Raw genomic sequence first — 16,141 nt, 5'->3', positions numbered from 1 at the left:
TTGCCTGTAAAGAAAACCGTTTTTCCTGATCTGATAATAAGAGCTTCCCTCAAATCAGAACGTCCCTCAGTCAGAGGCTTACCGAAACGTTCGCTTGAGGTGCTGAGTTTCACATCGTGACAGGGACCGGGTTGTTGATGTCAATACTTGCGATCTCCTGTGCAAAGTAGATTCCCCCAAAGAAGAATCCCCACGACTTCAGGAGGGACCATCGGAACGGATCATAGTACCACGACTCCATGAAAATTCTTAGACCACTCTTGCCCGCGGTTGATCTCGGAGGTCCGTCCGATTCAATCGATAGGGGCATCATGATGAATTAAGCTGGGTCGCTGCTGAAGTGAAGTTCGGCTCCGGAGGCACTACGCCGTACTCCCTCTTGGTTCCACTTGTTCCTCCGAGTAAAAAGAACCCACGAGAAAATGCTTTCAGGATCAACGCGGAGAGAGATGTTTTCCTCCTCCGTTGAGAGCTCTTCTGCTGCCGGGGGAGAGACTGAGACAGCTGTGCTAATGATCTTTGCTGAATATGTGAACGAGATTGGGCGCCCCGATCGCTAATCGTGACGCATCAATCCTCCACCTTTAGGTTTGGCTCCATCGAATTGAGCTCAGATTGCGTCTATCGTCAGGCACATTGGATCTTGCGAGAATTCAGGCTGCGCGAAGTCAGTCTTCGACCGTGAAATCGGCATCCATGGGCGAAGATTGTTACGATCTGCTGATTCTGCTGTGCCGATCGTCAGGTTCTCGATCATTGCAAGCGCTCCGAGAAAGTTCCTCGAACCATTCAAGAAACCGCGGCAAGATGACTTTGAGGAGACGAGAAAAATCGAATCGAGAGGCTGAAGGTGACGGGTACATGAGGGTAGAAGATGGAGAATCGGCTGTATGGGAGCACGCCATCGGGGCAACGCAGATCGAGAGTTCTGCGGGGGGCAAGAGCCGCTCAATGCACCCGCGGTCCCCGACGACTAGCGGAGCTACCCGCTCGCCCCTGGCTCAGAGTTTACATAGGTAGATAAGTCCCCCTACGGAAAGATATCTGGTTCGCGGGAAAGAAGAGGCTTGCAACATTCTTATCCGTCATTGCATCGGTGACACGAGGGGGCTCCCAGAAGGAACTCGCAAGACTGTGTCGATATCTACATTCCAGAGTCTTTAGTATTTCACAGAGGATTCTGTACAGAGTGACCGACCCAGCCGGTAGTAGGCGCTCGATCACGTCGGACGGGCGTTCCAGCATTTAATGAAATCCACCTCAATATCTCGGGAGTCCCTCTTATGAAAACCGTAGATCTTGTCGATGTTGTACCGCAGTTGGGCGATGACCTCGCATTTCAAGCCGCGTTTCTCGGCTTTCCGGATCAGATGCTCTCTCGTCGATGTTTTGTGTAGGGAATAGATGTGCTTAGAGCACAATGAAGAAGCTATCTCGAGGAACATGAGATCAGCTCCTGGAATGAGACGATTCGATAGCGGACCTCCAGCGAATCCCGAACAATGAGGGCCGAGCATCGATCTCCGAGCTCACCTTTATTCCGGGTACCGAATGGAGGGTTCATTATGACAGTGTCGGCCTTCATTCTCATCATCGATGATAAGTGCGAGACGCTAGCTTGTAACATGGAGATGTTCGTCACTTCGAACTCCTCAAGATTGGACTGGAAAATTTCCAAGGGGCCCGAATCGATGTCGATCGCCACAACTTGGCTGGAAAAGATGAAAGACATGTCATGAATATGCTGGACTGATGATTGTGTCATGGGGATTGAGCACTAGACATTATTATACACCAGCTCTCTATGGCTGAGTCGAACCTCGCTCCAAGGATCGAGGCCCCTATAGAAAGTATGCCTCCCCCGCAACCCAGATCGAGAATCAATTTCCCTTCGATGTCGCCCGATGAGAATACATGATGCAACATTTCAGCTGCAAGGTAAATTCGTGTCATCCGGAGAATCGCGGGTTTGGAAACCGTCAACGAAACCGTTAAATCAACGAAATTTTGAGCACACTTTGGGATGATCCAGATTGGAAACTGTCGCAGGATAGATCAAAGGAAATCTTCAATCACCTGCGATGTCAGGGGGTGTGGGGTATTGTTCCAAGTCTACGTTCGGGCTGTCAAAAGTCTCGACGCCATCCAAAATGGATTTCAATTTTTTCAACTTCATGCTCAATCGATGCGACAGTAGATGGAGAACTCAGTGCCTGCGACTATCCGCTCAAGCTCTTCCAATGTGGGCTAAACAGTCTTTCCTGGTGCCGTCGCCGAACACGCAATTCGCGAGCTCCACGCGCGACGCTTGTTTACATCACAACACCATGTGCTGGCTGTAAACGACGGAAGTCCGGATAGTCTGTATTCTCTCAAGCATATTCGTCATACTAGCTCGAGTCATACCCGGAAAAGGTAGTGGGGTCTCTGGAGAGCTCCGTGTCTGATTATTTCCCCTGTATCTAATTATCATCCGCTGGTGCTTAAGGTCGCTATTGTGCGTGTTGAGATCCGACACTCGTTCCTGAGGTACGAGCCGCCCGGGCCGCCTCAGCTCGCTCAAAAACTCGGAAATCTGAGTATCACTGATCTTAAGAGCCTGTCTGTGAGACTGCAGTCGGACACTGATTTGCAGAGTTTCGGGAAAAGTTCCCTACAGTAACGGTGGACTATCTGATTCGGTGCACAGCTCACACAGCGAGACATGCAGGTAAAGTGAACTGAAATGGGGAATATCCTCTCATTTGCTTGCCGAATACAAAATAGGACAAAAGCCCTTGAGCCGGCTCCTTATAGGGAAATCTCCAGGCGGAACGCGGTTTCCTGATTTTCTGCGTAGGCGGGGCTCGGAGCTGCAACTTCGATAGAACTAGAGCCGGCTTCGCCGCCAAGATCAAGGGAAGGCGGAAATCATAATGTTGTGTTGAACAGCAGATAGTGTCTCATTTCTGAGGCTGAGAGGAACTCCGCAGTCCTTATGACCCATCTAGAGAGAGAATCGCAATTCCTTGCGAGCCCTGCGAGGTTAAAGTTCTGGGAGTCGACCAGATCAGGGGAAGTCGCTCTCGCGAAGCCGCTACGGGCTTCCCCCGCTTTTTCTGAATGAGCGTGGCGAAGTCGGAGTATTGAATTGGCATTTTGCTCTTGCTTTCAGAACCCAAATGACGACACTCAATGGAATGATGCTCTTAGGAAGCATGGAATCATTCCCGCCAAGAAAGAAATAACAGAGGATCAAATCAAGTCCCTGATCGACGAGGCGGCTCAGAAGCGACTCGAACCCAAAGTCAGTTCACATCCTAGACTTTACGCTTCATTCTATCCGATTCTCGGCATCGCACAGCGGTGATGCCCATGAGCGATTTCAGGAAAGAGATCTCGGCGAACTGAGTCTGGAGGAGCTGGAGCTGCTAGAAGATGAAGAAGACGAACGGGCTCTCCTTGCCTATAGGAATCAGAGAATCGCCGAAATGCAAGCGCTAGCTCAAAAATCGAAATTTGGTGATGTCAGAGAGATCGCTGCCGACGATTGGGTAGAACAGGTTAGACCCTTCTCTGACTTTCCGCCCCCTCATCTCTTTCTCGTCGGATGCTCTCGCTCGCGATTTCCTCTCACGCCCCTGGTTCATGCTGATATGCTTTCGAATTCAATATCACGGATTGCGCCTCATTTCAGGTCAACAAAGCCGGTGAAGGAGTCGTAGTGATTGTTCATTTATTCAAGAATGGGATCCCCTTGTGTTCCTTGCTGAACGACCACTTCCAGAAGCTCGCTGTGAAATTCAAGACGGTCAAGTTCTTGAAAGGACAGGCACAGAGCTGCATGCCGGACTTCCCTGACGCGCACCTTCCCTGCGTCATGGTTTACCGGAATGGCAAAGTGGAGCAGAAGTACGTGGGACCTGACTTCTGGGGCAACAAGCCCTCACTGGACGTAGTCGAATGGCTTCTAGGTGAGTTGAGACCCCTTTCTGGAACCACCGGCCGCGGATAAATTCAAGGGCAATTCGATCACAGAGCACCTCCCTAGTTGACTCAATCGATGCCGTGTTCTTCTGCAGCGAAAAAAGCCAAGGCTTTCGTCACAGACCTGGAGGCGGATCCCAGACCGAAGACCCGAGACGTTCTGATGAGTCAGCTGAAAGGCGATGATTACTCGGACGATAGTGATGATTAAAAATTATTATCCCAGAACGGAGAGCCTCCTCGGAGAACGCTCGCGTCGGTGGGAATTTGAATACTGACAACGATCATCGACAATACTTTACCTCCTATTTAATAATAAATCAATTTAAGCAAGCGATACTGTGCTTGGAGCTAAGAGTCCTGAGCCTTGCTAAATCCTTTCGGATCCATTCTATTTGGAAGGCAAGCTCCGAGAAATCACGATTCTTCAGCGCGGGGGTCGTGCAGATCAGCGGATCGGTAGCGGAAGCGATCATAGTCTATTACAAATCTTTAATCCGCTAGGGCTATGGGACGGAGATCAGCTGTCTCCCTGATGCCGGATTCGGGGGCGGGGGCCCTCCCCCCACCCTCGAGGACTCCGACAGTCCATTTTGAAGCAGGTCCCAGACCTCGATTTCCCCTCCCGTACGTGGGGCCGCCCCTCGAAGGATTCCTGGACTCGCCAATGTATCATGTCCTCCGTTTCCGTCCCTCTAACACTCAGTCGAATACGAACTCAATATCCCCCCTCATTCACGAGCCGCTCAACTTCGCATCGTTCATGCAGGAGCGAGCTAAGAGTCCACAAATTCGCTTAGACATTTCCTTCCTCCTCAGCAGAGATCATCGCCATCACCATCGCGATCCTGATGATGGGTCCTCTGCGTTTACAATACGTCTAGGTACTCCGCATGCCATTCGGGATAATTTCCCGTCGATCTGCCCCTCGTCGGCCCAGCCCGGGAAAATGCCGGTTGAATGTATCCTAACAGCCAAGTCGCTTGGAACGTCATATTCTCTTCTCGGAGAATCGCGTGTCCGAAATCCGGACCTTGTGCTCAGCCGTCGCTAAGCGGTCCGTTCGTTTGGAGACTTCGGTTTCCCGCGAAACTTCCCAGAGCTCCAAGCCCAGTGTGAACTTCCTCTCAACGACTTCCGATCCCTGATCTGTTGGGCTGCAAATGAGATCAAAACAAGTGAAGCTATTCCGGGTGTTAGACGGCGGAGAATGCCAATCAGCATCCGCCTTTGGCCCGCGGTTCCCAAAGACTCGGAGGTTTATTGTCAAATAGAGTGGAGAGCGGTGTTTCGGTGGCCCCCAGTGGAAACACAAACTCTCTAAAAGTGTACATCTAATAATGATATCGAACGTCATTCCTGATGATTGCCAGTGACATGATTCGCTGAACAAAAGCTTTTTCCGCGAAAAAGTGAGTTTCTTTGATGGTTCCGACGATACTCGACCAACCCGTCGTTCACTTCATGTGCTGTTTCACGGAGCTGCCTGCTGAATGCGTGCGTTACTTTCCCGATGGGAGAGCAAGTACAAACCTCCACCAGCGAATCACATGGTTTCGCCGCCCGTCTCTGCCGTTACGGGCCGGGTACGCACTTGCGGACTCAGACAGAATTTTTTCGGGATGGCACCGGAGCGATGTCAAGCAAAAGATGATTCTGCGTTCTGAGAATTATTTCAGTCCGCGCAAGTCTATTGACAGAAAGTTTGTCGCTCGGAGCAAGAGTGACCAAGCTCCCAACAGAACCCACTGCCCACTATTATCCATGTGATTTTCTTCATGATGGCGCGTTATTTGACAGAGGCGCGAAACCGTCATGCCCCATAGATTCGGAACGAAAGCAAGAACGGGAAGAGATACCAAAGACGTCCTGCGCTATTATCGGAGTCGCCTCAGACGGTCAGGAGGCTCTTTTCTTCTGAAACGACATTTCTCGCCGAAACGGACGATTCCCCGCGCGTCGATTCATTCAGTCTGTCTGTCTGGTGGGCAGCGGTATTCTATGCGACATGATTGGAGGTCTTACACGGCAGATCTAGTTCAGGCCGTGGTCCCTAATTTAGGCGATTCTCATGATCGTAGAGAATTTATTTACTCCGCCTCCTGGGCGGCTCATCGTTAGAGAGTTGGAAAGGAGACGAGCTAGCAATGAACCTCCTCTTCTTTCAGTGGCTTCGAGTCTGCGAGACAGAGTTCCGTACTTTGTGGAAAGACTCAAATCCCGCAAAGATGAAGTACGAGCGGCCGCGGCGAAAGAGCTCGAAAATCTTGTCAGCTCAGAGCTGCGCTCTCTGCCACCGGAGGAGATCTCGGCGTTCGTCAATGACTTCACGCAACACGTTTTCAAGATGGTCTCTTCACCGGACAACCATCAGAAACGAGGAGCTATGCAAGCGATCATGGTACTCCTCCAGGTGTCCGACCTCGGCACCAGTCAGTTCTATTCGAACTACATCAAGCAGGCGCAGGGCTCGAACGACGTCGACGTCGTCACGTTGGCGGCGAAAGCGCTCGGTATGCTCGTACAAAACTATACGAGCAATGCCGCGAAGCCGTACTACGAAAGTCAGGTCCAGACCTCGCTAGACACCCTCACATCGCTCGAAGTGGACAAGGATATTCTTCTGAACAGCGTACAGGCGATGAGCGCTGTCCTTGTTTTGAAAGAACTCGCGACAGTAAATCCCACATTTTTCTCAAAGTTCCTGGCTCGGTTTTTCGAGACGATATTTCTCGCGGTCGAGCACCCCCAACCCGAGCTGAGACAAAATGCCGTAGAGGCATTGAGTGCGATCTTTCGAATCATCGTTGTACGAGAACCTAGAGAACGACAAAGGCTTTCATACTATGACAGCTGTCTCGATCGCGTCCTGGAAGCTCTGGCGGAGGCGTCGACCGTTCCGCCGTCGAGCAAAATCCTCATCAGGGAAGATCTCATCCACGGCAACCTTCTCGTTTTGAATGAACTTTTCCGTTTCTCGAATTTGGAATGGGAACAAAAATTGAACAAAGTCGAGGACATCATCAAATACAGTCCGGTCATCCGGGGCAAGGACAAAGACACGCTGACGTTCCGACGGGTATTCAAATACACGAAGCGGCCCGTCAAGCAGATCAGGGCTCTGGCCGCCGTCAGCCGTTTGGATAGTACACCGACCAAGGAGAGCAAAATCTGTAAGAGTCTGCTTTCGGAACGATTCGATCAAATTTGCAACCACGTCGTACGGCAGATGCAGCAGCGGAATATGTTCATTCACAAAGCCCTGTGGGAGCTGCTGCCTCGCATTGCCGCCTTCGCACCGGACTCGTTCGTTTACCGGAAACACCTCGCGTGTAGCTTGACCTATCTACATCAGTGCTTAAAACGTGAGAAAGACCGAGGTAACGCCTTCATTTCGGTCGGCACGCTCGCGCTGGCCGTCGGAGAGGAACACATCGGGGACCTTCGTTTTGTTCTGGACGTCATCAGCGAAAGCCTGCATTCGAAAAATCAGAGCGGAAGCAAAAAACGCCACGATCGAAGCTCCCCGGAGCCGGCGGTTTTCGCGTGTATTTCCCTCCTCGTCCGAGTGAAAGGCTCCGAGCTCCACGCACAGGTGGCGCAACTGCTCGACGCTATTCTTCAGTCGCCCCTCACGGGCTATATGGCCGGAACACTAAACGAGATCTGTCAACGGATTCCGGCCCTGAAAAGCGAAGTGCAGAGAGGTCTCCTCGACGTACTGTCGCGGATCATCATGAAGAGGCCTCTGAGCCATCCCGGAGACCCGATGCGGCTCCCGATTCTCGTCGAGAATCAACAGGATCCGGCGGTTATGGTACAAGCATTGAAAACCCTCGGTCAGTTCGATTTCGAGGATCATTCGCTGCTGCCATTCATCAAATACGTGGCGAAAAACTGTTTGTGCTCGGACCAAGCCGAGATCCGTCTTGAAGTTGTCCGGACGTGTTGTCTCATCCTTTCTCCGAAGCTGTACCATATGCGAAGAGCGAACCAATACAGCCCGACGCTCATGTGCACCGTCCAGGACGTACTCTCGAAGCTCATGAGCGCCGCTGTCACCGACTCGGAATCCGAAGTCCGTCGCAGAGTTTTGGAGTCGCTGACCGACAAGTTCGATGAGCACCTGGCCCAGGTCGAGCACCTGGACGCTCTTTTCTTGATTCTCAACGATGAGGTTTTCGAAATTCGCGAGCTCGCTCTCATCATCATCGGACGCTTGAGCTCCCTCAACCCCGCCTACGTGATGCCCCATTTGCGCAAGGTCCTCGTGCAAATCCTCACGGCTCTCGAGTACTCGGGCATGCCTCGGAAGAACGAGGAGTCCGCCAAAATGCTCGCCCATCTCCTCTCGAGTGCACCGAAATTGGTCAAGCCGTACATGCAGCCTGTGCTGAAGGTTCTCTTGCCGAAAATCACCGACCAAGAATCGCAGAAAGTCGGTGTGATCGTCGCCGTGATGTTTGCCATCGGCGAGCAAGCTCAGGTCTCGGGTCCCGAAATGGAACAGTACCTGGAGGAATTGATGCCGGTGGTACTGGACATGATGCAGGACCACGTTTCGATGGATAAACGAGACACGGCGCTCTGGACTTTGAGTCAATTGGTCGAGTCGACGGGATTCGTCGTAATTCCATACGAGAAATACCCAAACCTCCTGGGCAATTTACTTCACATTTTGGAAACGGAAAACACGCCGACCGTCAAGCGCGACGTTCTCCGAGCTCTCGGCTTCCTCGGGGCTCTGGATCCGTTCAAGCACAAACTGAACATCGGAGCCATCGAGTCGGATGTCACAGGAGGAGTTGTTTCGTTCTCGAACGATAATGGGACCCTCGAAGCTCCCGGAACTTCACAACACGCATGCGAGCTTCTGGTGATGCATAGCAACAACCTCGACGAGTTTTTCTCCGCTATGACCATAACTTCCCTATCGAAAATGCTGGGCGAGCAGCAACTAGAGAACTGCTGCTGTGCCATCGCCCGATCACTTGGCAACCTAATCGGTGAAGTCGGTGAGTCCTCCCGACGAATTTTTATTCGTGTTTTCCGCTGATTTCTGCGGTGGAAACAATTTCGGATGGCTCGATTGTTCGTTTCAGGCATGCGCGTACTACCGTATCTGTCGCAGCTCCTCCCGGCTCTTCTAGCAGTGATCCCTCGGAAGTGTTCGCATAGTTTAGCGGCGAAGCTCGCTCCAATTATAAAAATGACCGAAGTTGTGGGGAAGCATATATCGACGTATCTTGACGAAATTCTCAAGTGTACGCGGGAGCTGTGGGAAGTGAATTCTCCGATGGATCCTGGAGTCATGGATCTCGTACAAACTCTAGTCAGAGCTTTGGGTGAGCGAAATCAATGGATCACTGCGCACAAGCGCAAATTCGCGAGTTAGCGATGGTTGCCTCGGATCTTCCGAGGAGGTGGCGGCTCGCAGAGACTTCAAATTCCTCGACCCGATTTCAGGAGCTGATTTCAAAGTATACATCCCGAGGTTGTTGCCGCACGCTCTGAAAGTGCTCTCAAATGACGCCAGTCCCGACGACGTGACCCAGAAGCTACTGGACACGTTTGTTGTTCTGGGTTGCACCTTGGAAGAATATCTGCACTTGCTGATACCACCCTTGGTACGTCTCTTCGAGAAACCCGGAGACAATGAAGCATTCAGACGCAACGTAATCCAGACCGTGGATCGACTTGCGGATGAACTCGACGTCAGTCAGTTCAGCTCAATGATTGTTCACGGCCTGATTCGCACTATCGACAGTTCCTGCGGTGAAGAGCTTAAAGACGTGAGTATGAATTTGATTTTTGCTCCCTGAGGATTTCTCGAGCTGCCGGCTCGCATCCTTGCTTACCCATTTATCATTGTTCTTGGAAATCACCGGGCTCCTCCTTTCCGATTTACAGCAAGCTGTACAACTCATGATCATGATGGTTTGCCAATTACGGAAGAAATTTAGGATTTTCAAGGAGCCTGTTGATGAAGTACTTCGTCGCAGTTTTCCACAGGGCCATAAGAAAGTCGATGTTTATCACGCCATGTGTCATAAGGTAAGAAAAGTAGCCATAAAGGCTCAATCGGACTTGGAGAAAGATCGATGCGAATTGAACAACGGTCGATGGGTCAAGAAATGGCTCTTGGAAGCGGATTTAGACTTGCAAGTATCCTGAAAATTCGTTCCAGGTCCTAGAGGAGAGCTCACTGGCGGACGACGAAACAGGAATTATTCCTCATCGTCAGCGACAGCTGCGAGAACAGTCGATGGAGAAAAGCTCAACCGTATCCCACAAACAACGGGTCGGGGATGAGTTCATTGTAACATTAACGACAAATTTCGACAAGCATGTTCTCAACGAGGACTGGCTCACGTGGTTTGACAGCGTGCAACTGGTCACGCTTTCTCAGGCGGCCGACAGGGCCGTGCGCTGGTGTTCTACTGTGACCACACACGTCTCTCCTATTCACAGGTACTGACCGAGAGACGTATCCTAAACATTGCGTATACCGACTCGGGCTCGGCTGAATGAGGTCGTAATAATCCGATTCGATGGTCCACAGAGAGCTCTTCAACACGGCCTTCCTCTCGTGCTGGTTGGAACTGACCCGAGAACAGAGGGTGCAAGTGACGGACGCCCTCCACGAGGTGTTGAAGATTCAAGAAGTTCCTGAGGTCACGCACGCGATTCTCAATCTGAACGATTTCATTGAGCACAACGAACAGACCTTCTTGGATGTGAACATACTCGCCAGGAAAGCTTTTGAGACCAGAGCGTATGCGAAAGCCCTGCGCTACCGTGAGCAGCAGTTCGTCGCCGGTAAAGGCAGCGAGCCCGAGGTGTTGGAGTCGCTCATCATGATTAACAACAAACTGCAGCAGCCTGAGGGCGCTGCCGGAGTTTTGGAATATGCCAAAAAAGTACACAGACAAATCCAAGTGCGCGGTGGCTGGTACGAGAAGCTACACGATTGGAACGCTGCCCTGGTGGCCTACAGAGAAGCACAGTAAGTTCCGAGGCGGAGCAGTCACCGAAAGGCAGATATTCGAATTTACCATTCGAATCGAAGACACGGTACGGATCTCAAGAAAGGAACTTCCGCGTTTCAGAGTACAGAACCCTGAAAGTACAGAACCCGTCCTCGGTCAAATGAGATGCTTGGAAGTACTCGCCGAATGGGAGCAACTCTACAAAGTCGCGAGCGCGGAATGGGAAAAGTCATCGGTGGAAACCCAAGCTAAAATGGCTCGCATGGCTTCCGCCGCAGCGTGGGGTCTTCAGAATTGGGACGATATGAGAAAGTATTCGAGCGCTCTGCCGAAAAACGGTCTCGACTACGCCTTCCACCAGGCGGTTCTAGCCGTACACGAGGACAACTACTCGGAAGCTTACGTGAATGTGGACAAAGCTCGCGATCTCCTAGAGACTGACTTGAGTGCTTTGTGGAAGGAGAGTTATCCGAGAGCCTATCCGGCCATGGTGCAGGCTCAGATGCTCGCGGAACTCGAAGAAGTCATTCAATACAAACTCGTACACGAGCTCAAGGATTTCATCAGGAAGAAATGGTCAGTGTCAAGGATGATCCGTCACCATCCTCTCGATTTCAGCAGTGGCTCTGATCGATCATGGCCAGGGTCGAGCGTAGACGATTCTGACGACGGAACCCCGTTTATCCGCAGGTGGGATCGTCTCATGGGATGCCAAGCCGCGGTCGAAGACTGGCAGCGTATTCTACAGGTCCATAGTCTCGCTGCGTCTCCTCGGGATGACCAACGCACATGGTTGAAATTCGCCTCATTGTGCCGGAACGCCGGACGGTTGCAACAATCCCGACGAGTTCTTTCGACATTGCTCGAAGTTCCGGATCCGTCAGCGCACAATATCCTCCCGTGTGCGCGCAAGAAGCCCGAAGTAGTATTCGCATTCATGAAACACATGTGGAGGGAGGCGTCGATCGCGAAGGACACAGAAGCGAAGAAAAACGTCCTGAACCTCCTGCACAAGTAAGCTCCGTTAACCGTGACAAGCGCTCTTCGATCCAATTCCGAAGCTTAGGGGGCCGAGAGAGGAGAGGAGAGAAAGCGAATTGAGAGAGCGATGAATATTAATTCGTTTTCCATCGCAGATTCAGCCACGAGGACCTCCAACGGATGGTCAACGAAACCGGGCCCACCGCACCGGGTCAAAGTCTAGAGTATCGAGAACTCCTGTCGAAGTGCTATCTTAAATGCGGTCGCTGGAAGGAGGATATCGAAGGGATCAACGAGGCATCCCTCCAGGACATTCTCTATTATCTCACATTGGCGAAAGATCACAACAAGAAATGGCACAAAGCGTGGCACGCCTTTGCCTACATCAACTACGAAGCCATTCATCTCCATCAGCGATGCCAAAACCAGAAGAATGATTTCGGTCCCGGCCAAGGATATCAAGTAGCAGATCCTGATCGCGGGATGTCCCTACAGTTGATGAAGGACTTCACTGTTCCTGCCGTTCGAGGTCGGTTCCTCCTTTCCGCCTTTCCTGATTGTCGAAATCCTCTGCTGAAAGGGAAATTGAGTCTAGCTAAGTCTCCGGCGATTTTCCTTGCAGGATTCTTCCGATCGATAGCGTTGTCCGACGGTAGCGACGGATCTTCGTTACAAGACACCTTGCGCCTGTTGACCCTCTGGTTCGACTACGGACATTGGGATCCGGTCCTACAGGCATTGACGGAGGCGAAGAAGAGCGTTCCCATCGAAACCTGGCTCCAGGTTATTCCGCAGCTGATTGCGAGAATCGACATGCCGTACCCTAAAGTCGCAGGTCTCATCCAAGAACTTCTCATGGACATCTCGAAGCATCACCCCCAGGCCCTGATCTATCCCTTGACGGTGGCGCACAAGAGTAACGCGTGCACGCGTTCGTTGGCGGCGAACATTGTTCTCTCATACATGAGCGAGCATTCACCGAATTTGGTCAAACAAGCGCAACTCGTATCGAACGAATTGATCCGAGTCTCGATCCTGTGGCATGAATTGTGGCACGAAGGTCTAGAGGAAGCTTCGAGATTATATTTCGGGGAGCGGAACGTCCAAGGTATGCTTGACACCCTCAAGCCACTCCACGACCTCATGGCTCGCGGTCCAGACACGAGCAAAGAATCCTCGTTCCAACAGGTTAGCCTTGCGATTGTTCCTCTACTGAAATCTCGACATTTCCCATCGACCTGCTCTCGTCCGACGATGGGGCAGAAGCGCTGCATCTGCATTCAATGACTCGTGGCCCTCCGTTCATTTACAGGCATACGGCTTGGATCTAGTGCGTGCCAACGAATGCTGTCAGACCTACAGGAAGAACCACAATCTGAAAGAACTCGGAACTGCTTGGGATCTCTACTACAACACTTTCAGACGGATATCGAAGCAGCTGCCTCTGCTGACCAGCCTCGAGCTCCAGCAGTGCTCGCCCAAGTTGCTCGAGTGCACGAATTTAGAACTCGCCGTCCCCGGAACATACAACCCGAATCAACCAATTGTGAAAATTCATTCGATACACTCCACATTGAATGTTATCAGCTCGAAGCAGCGACCACGGAAGCTGTGTATCCGAGGTTCCAACGGGAGCGATTTCACTTTCTTGCTGAAGGGTATGCGAATCTCGTCGGAGTCCTTATGCTTTCATCCAGGGAACCGATCCTGGGATTTCCAAGACGCCGTTTCTTCCTTTAAGCTTCCATGATTTCGTCACTTTTCTTCATTTCCGATCGATTCCTCTATCGCTTGGTTTCGAAACCTCACCGACCGGGAAGACGAGCGATACAAATATCCAGCGCGTCTCACGCTCCTCATCCGTTCTGACGAAGATTTCTTTCCTTCCTCAGGTCACGAAGATCTGCGGCAGGACGAGCGTGTAATGCAGCTCTTCGGACTCGTCAATACTCTGCTGATCAACGATCCTGAAACCTCTCGGAGGAATCTAACAATTCAAAGATATTCGGTCATTCCACTCTCCACCAACTCCGGGCTTATCGGATGGGTTCCTAACTGCGACACGCTCCATACGCTGATCAAGGAGCATAGAGAACGCAAAAAGATCATGCTCAACCTTGAACATCGAATTATTTTGCGAATGTCGCCGCAATACGATCATCTTCCCCTAGCTCAGAAGGTTGAAGTTTTCGAGCATTGCATCGGAATGGGTTCATCCCATGATTTGGCAAACCTCCTGTGGTTGAAAAGCCCAACGTCCGAAGAATGGTTCGAAAGGCGGACAAATTATACTCGGAGTCTTGCCGTCATGTCCATGGTCGGCTACATCCTCGGTGAGTTGATTGACCAAACCTTGATCGACATCCTCCAGACAACGCGCTTCGCGCATCGCAAGACAGTCCTCGATCTTGAATGTCGAAACTCGAATTTTTTCTCGCCGCTCCAGGTCTCGGGGATCGCCATCCATCGAATTTGATGCTCCGCACTTCGGGGAAGATTCTCCACATCGATTTTGGTGATTGCTTCGAAGTTGCGATGACGAGAGAAAAATTCCCGGAGAAAATTCCCTTCCGTCTCACCCGAATGTTGATACTGGCCATGGAAGTCACGGGCATCGAAGGGACCTATCGAATCACGTGTGAGAAGGTGCTCAAAGTTCTCAGAAATCACAAGGATTCCCTGATGGCCGTCCTGGAGGCTTTCGTTTACGACCCCCTGTTGAATTGGCGTTTGGTCGAGGCCAATCCACCGAATGCGAAGTCGAAACTCGCAAGTCAACGACCCACGGATACGATAGTCGCCAGAGATAGCTCAGCCTCGGAGCCTCAACCCCAGCCGAACCCGGCTCCGACTGCGGGTCCCGGTAAGTTCGAGCCTCATCGTACTCGAAGATGACCTTTCTGTCGCTTGTAGGCAGCCGAATGTGAATCGATCGACCGTTTTCCAGAAACGAATACCGAGAATCAAGGTGTGCAATCCGATACCGAGGGTGCACCGACATCTTTCGAAGCTGTGTCTCGTGAGGGCACCGCCTTGCAGCCGAAGCAAGAAGTGCTCAATCGGAAAGCTGTCGCCATCATCAAACGTGTCAGAGATAAATTAACGGGTTGGTACCAGGCTCTCTCGACTGACGAGAAGTGATTCAAGTATTTTTCCCAATCCTCAGTCATTGCAGGAGGGCTCTACGAAAAACATGCCTTCTCTTTTCTCCAGGTTGTGATTTTGAGAATAAGACTCCACTGGACGTTCCACAACAAGTCGAACGGCTGATTCGTCAAGCGACTTCTCCCGAAAACTTATGTCAATGCTATATCGGTTGGTGCCCCTTCTGGTAGTCGCCTTCGAAGGGTCGGTTTCTCCGAAGCAGAAGACAACCTATGGTTCCACCATTTTGAAATGAAGCTCCTCGCTGGCGTCAATTGACAAATCATGCTGCTAGAGAGCGGTGATGACGAAGAGCATTTAGTCGCGCACGGACCGCCACCGGAGGGAGCAACATAAAAGGACATTTTGATGAAAGGGACGACAATGTTGAAATAGCCAAATGAAATGTTCACTGTTTATTGTTAAATATACGCTCATTCTGAGACGCTAGCTCGGGGAGGTATCATTCAGATCATCTACTCATTGCTTGATACAAAACTCGATATGAAATAAAAGTTGGTTCCAAGTTGCTCCCATTGAGTTTCGATGTCCGATCCCTCGACTCAATCGAGTTGAGATTCGCACCGAATAATCTCGAGAGGCTCGACTTGTCGCGCTGAGTGACCCTAAATCCGGTAGTCTCACTCTCGATAGCGCGCAGGGTTCCCGATTCCTCTCTGAAAGGACATAGAAGCTTCAACTTGTGAGCCTACGATCCCGTCAGATTCGGAGCTCAAGCCCTGAAGTCCCCCTCGCGAACGGAAGGAACGAAGTACCAAGAGGTCTCGAGAATTTCGGACCCAATGGTCAGACCGTGCTCGTACAAGTCTAATATGGAAAGTGCTTCGGAAGGGAGCCATCCATGTTGAGGGGGTAGATGTGGAGGGACTCGGTCAGAGACCGCCGATCGAGGCTGAGCGTCCAGGAAAGAAAGTTTCAAAGCGATGAGGGAGACCCTCGGCAGGCGGTCGAGCCGGGACGGGAACAGCTGACGAAGGATCACCAATCGCTCCATAATGTTCTGGCGAGAATGGCAAGGAGGACAAATTTCGTCGTTGAGC

General features: G+C 51.4%; 3 protein-coding genes across 3 annotated transcripts; 2 read left to right on the top strand and 1 right to left on the bottom strand.

The window, feature by feature from the left end:
• Positions 1–1,079: 1,079 nt before the first annotated feature.
• Mettl5 (Methyltransferase like 5) lies at positions 1,080–2,176 on the bottom strand. Its single transcript, XM_003744307.2, has 4 exons — positions 2,077–2,176; positions 1,820–1,931; positions 1,534–1,712; positions 1,080–1,456 (listed from the first exon to the last, which is right to left on the bottom strand). Exons 1-4 carry the CDS (start codon positions 2,174–2,176, stop codon positions 1,221–1,223), a joined length of 627 nt encoding a protein of 208 aa, XP_003744355.1. The 3' UTR covers positions 1,080–1,220.
• A 211-nt stretch (positions 2,177–2,387) lies between these two features.
• Positions 2,388–4,313, top strand: viaf (viral IAP-associated factor). Its single transcript, XM_018639938.1, has 6 exons — positions 2,388–2,415; positions 2,489–2,710; positions 3,155–3,286; positions 3,369–3,542; positions 3,677–3,953; positions 4,062–4,313. The coding sequence occupies exons 2-6, from the start codon at positions 2,705–2,707 to the stop codon at positions 4,175–4,177; spliced, it is 705 nt and encodes a 234-aa protein (XP_018495454.1). The 5' UTR covers positions 2,388–2,415; positions 2,489–2,704; the 3' UTR covers positions 4,178–4,313.
• A 1,661-nt stretch (positions 4,314–5,974) lies between these two features.
• mTor (serine/threonine-protein kinase Tor) lies at positions 5,975–15,546 on the top strand. The gene is made up of 16 exons (XM_018639916.1): positions 5,975–5,984; positions 6,135–8,981; positions 9,069–9,311; positions 9,433–9,758; positions 9,877–10,020; positions 10,154–10,437; positions 10,529–10,972; positions 11,076–11,531; positions 11,646–11,969; positions 12,092–12,465; positions 12,559–13,124; positions 13,249–13,594; positions 13,829–14,269; positions 14,383–14,732; positions 14,898–15,042; positions 15,150–15,546. The coding sequence occupies exons 1-16, from the start codon at positions 5,975–5,977 to the stop codon at positions 15,269–15,271; spliced, it is 7,422 nt and encodes a 2,473-aa protein (XP_018495432.1). The 3' UTR covers positions 15,272–15,546.
• The last annotated feature ends 595 nt before the right edge of the window (positions 15,547–16,141 follow it).

The sequence above is a fragment of the Galendromus occidentalis genome, unplaced genomic scaffold (genome assembly GCF_000255335.2).
Source record: "Galendromus occidentalis unplaced genomic scaffold, Mocc_1.1 scf7180000077464, whole genome shotgun sequence".
Classification (NCBI taxonomy): Eukaryota; Metazoa; Arthropoda; class Arachnida; order Mesostigmata; family Phytoseiidae; genus Galendromus; species Galendromus occidentalis.
This window is presented reverse-complemented; position numbering and strand designations above follow the sequence as displayed.

Excerpts from the sequence above, each read along its gene's own strand:
- viaf (XM_018639938.1), top strand. Across the intron at positions 3,287-3,368 it reads AGAAGCGACTCGAACCCAAA|GAAAGAGATCTCGGCGAACT; the intron begins GTCAGTTCACAT and ends GAGCGATTTCAG. Across the intron at positions 3,543-3,676 it reads CCGACGATTGGGTAGAACAG|GTCAACAAAGCCGGTGAAGG; the intron begins GTTAGACCCTTC and ends GCCTCATTTCAG.
- mTor (XM_018639916.1), top strand. Across the intron at positions 9,759-9,876 it reads GCGGTGAAGAGCTTAAAGAC|CAAGCTGTACAACTCATGAT; the intron begins GTGAGTATGAAT and ends TCCGATTTACAG. Across the intron at positions 10,973-11,075 it reads GTGGCCTACAGAGAAGCACA|AGTACAGAACCCTGAAAGTA; the intron begins GTAAGTTCCGAG and ends TCCGCGTTTCAG.
- Mettl5 (XM_003744307.2), bottom strand. The coding sequence starts at position 2,176 with ATGAAGTTGAAAAAATTGAAATCCATTTTGGATGGCGTCGAGACTTTT. Across the intron at positions 1,713-1,819 it reads GCCTCGATCCTTGGAGCGAG|CCAAGTTGTGGCGATCGACA; the intron begins GTTCGACTCAGC and ends CATCTTTTCCAG. Across the intron at positions 1,457-1,533 it reads ATTCGGTACCCGGAATAAAG|GAGCTGATCTCATGTTCCTC; the intron begins GTGAGCTCGGAG and ends GTCTCATTCCAG.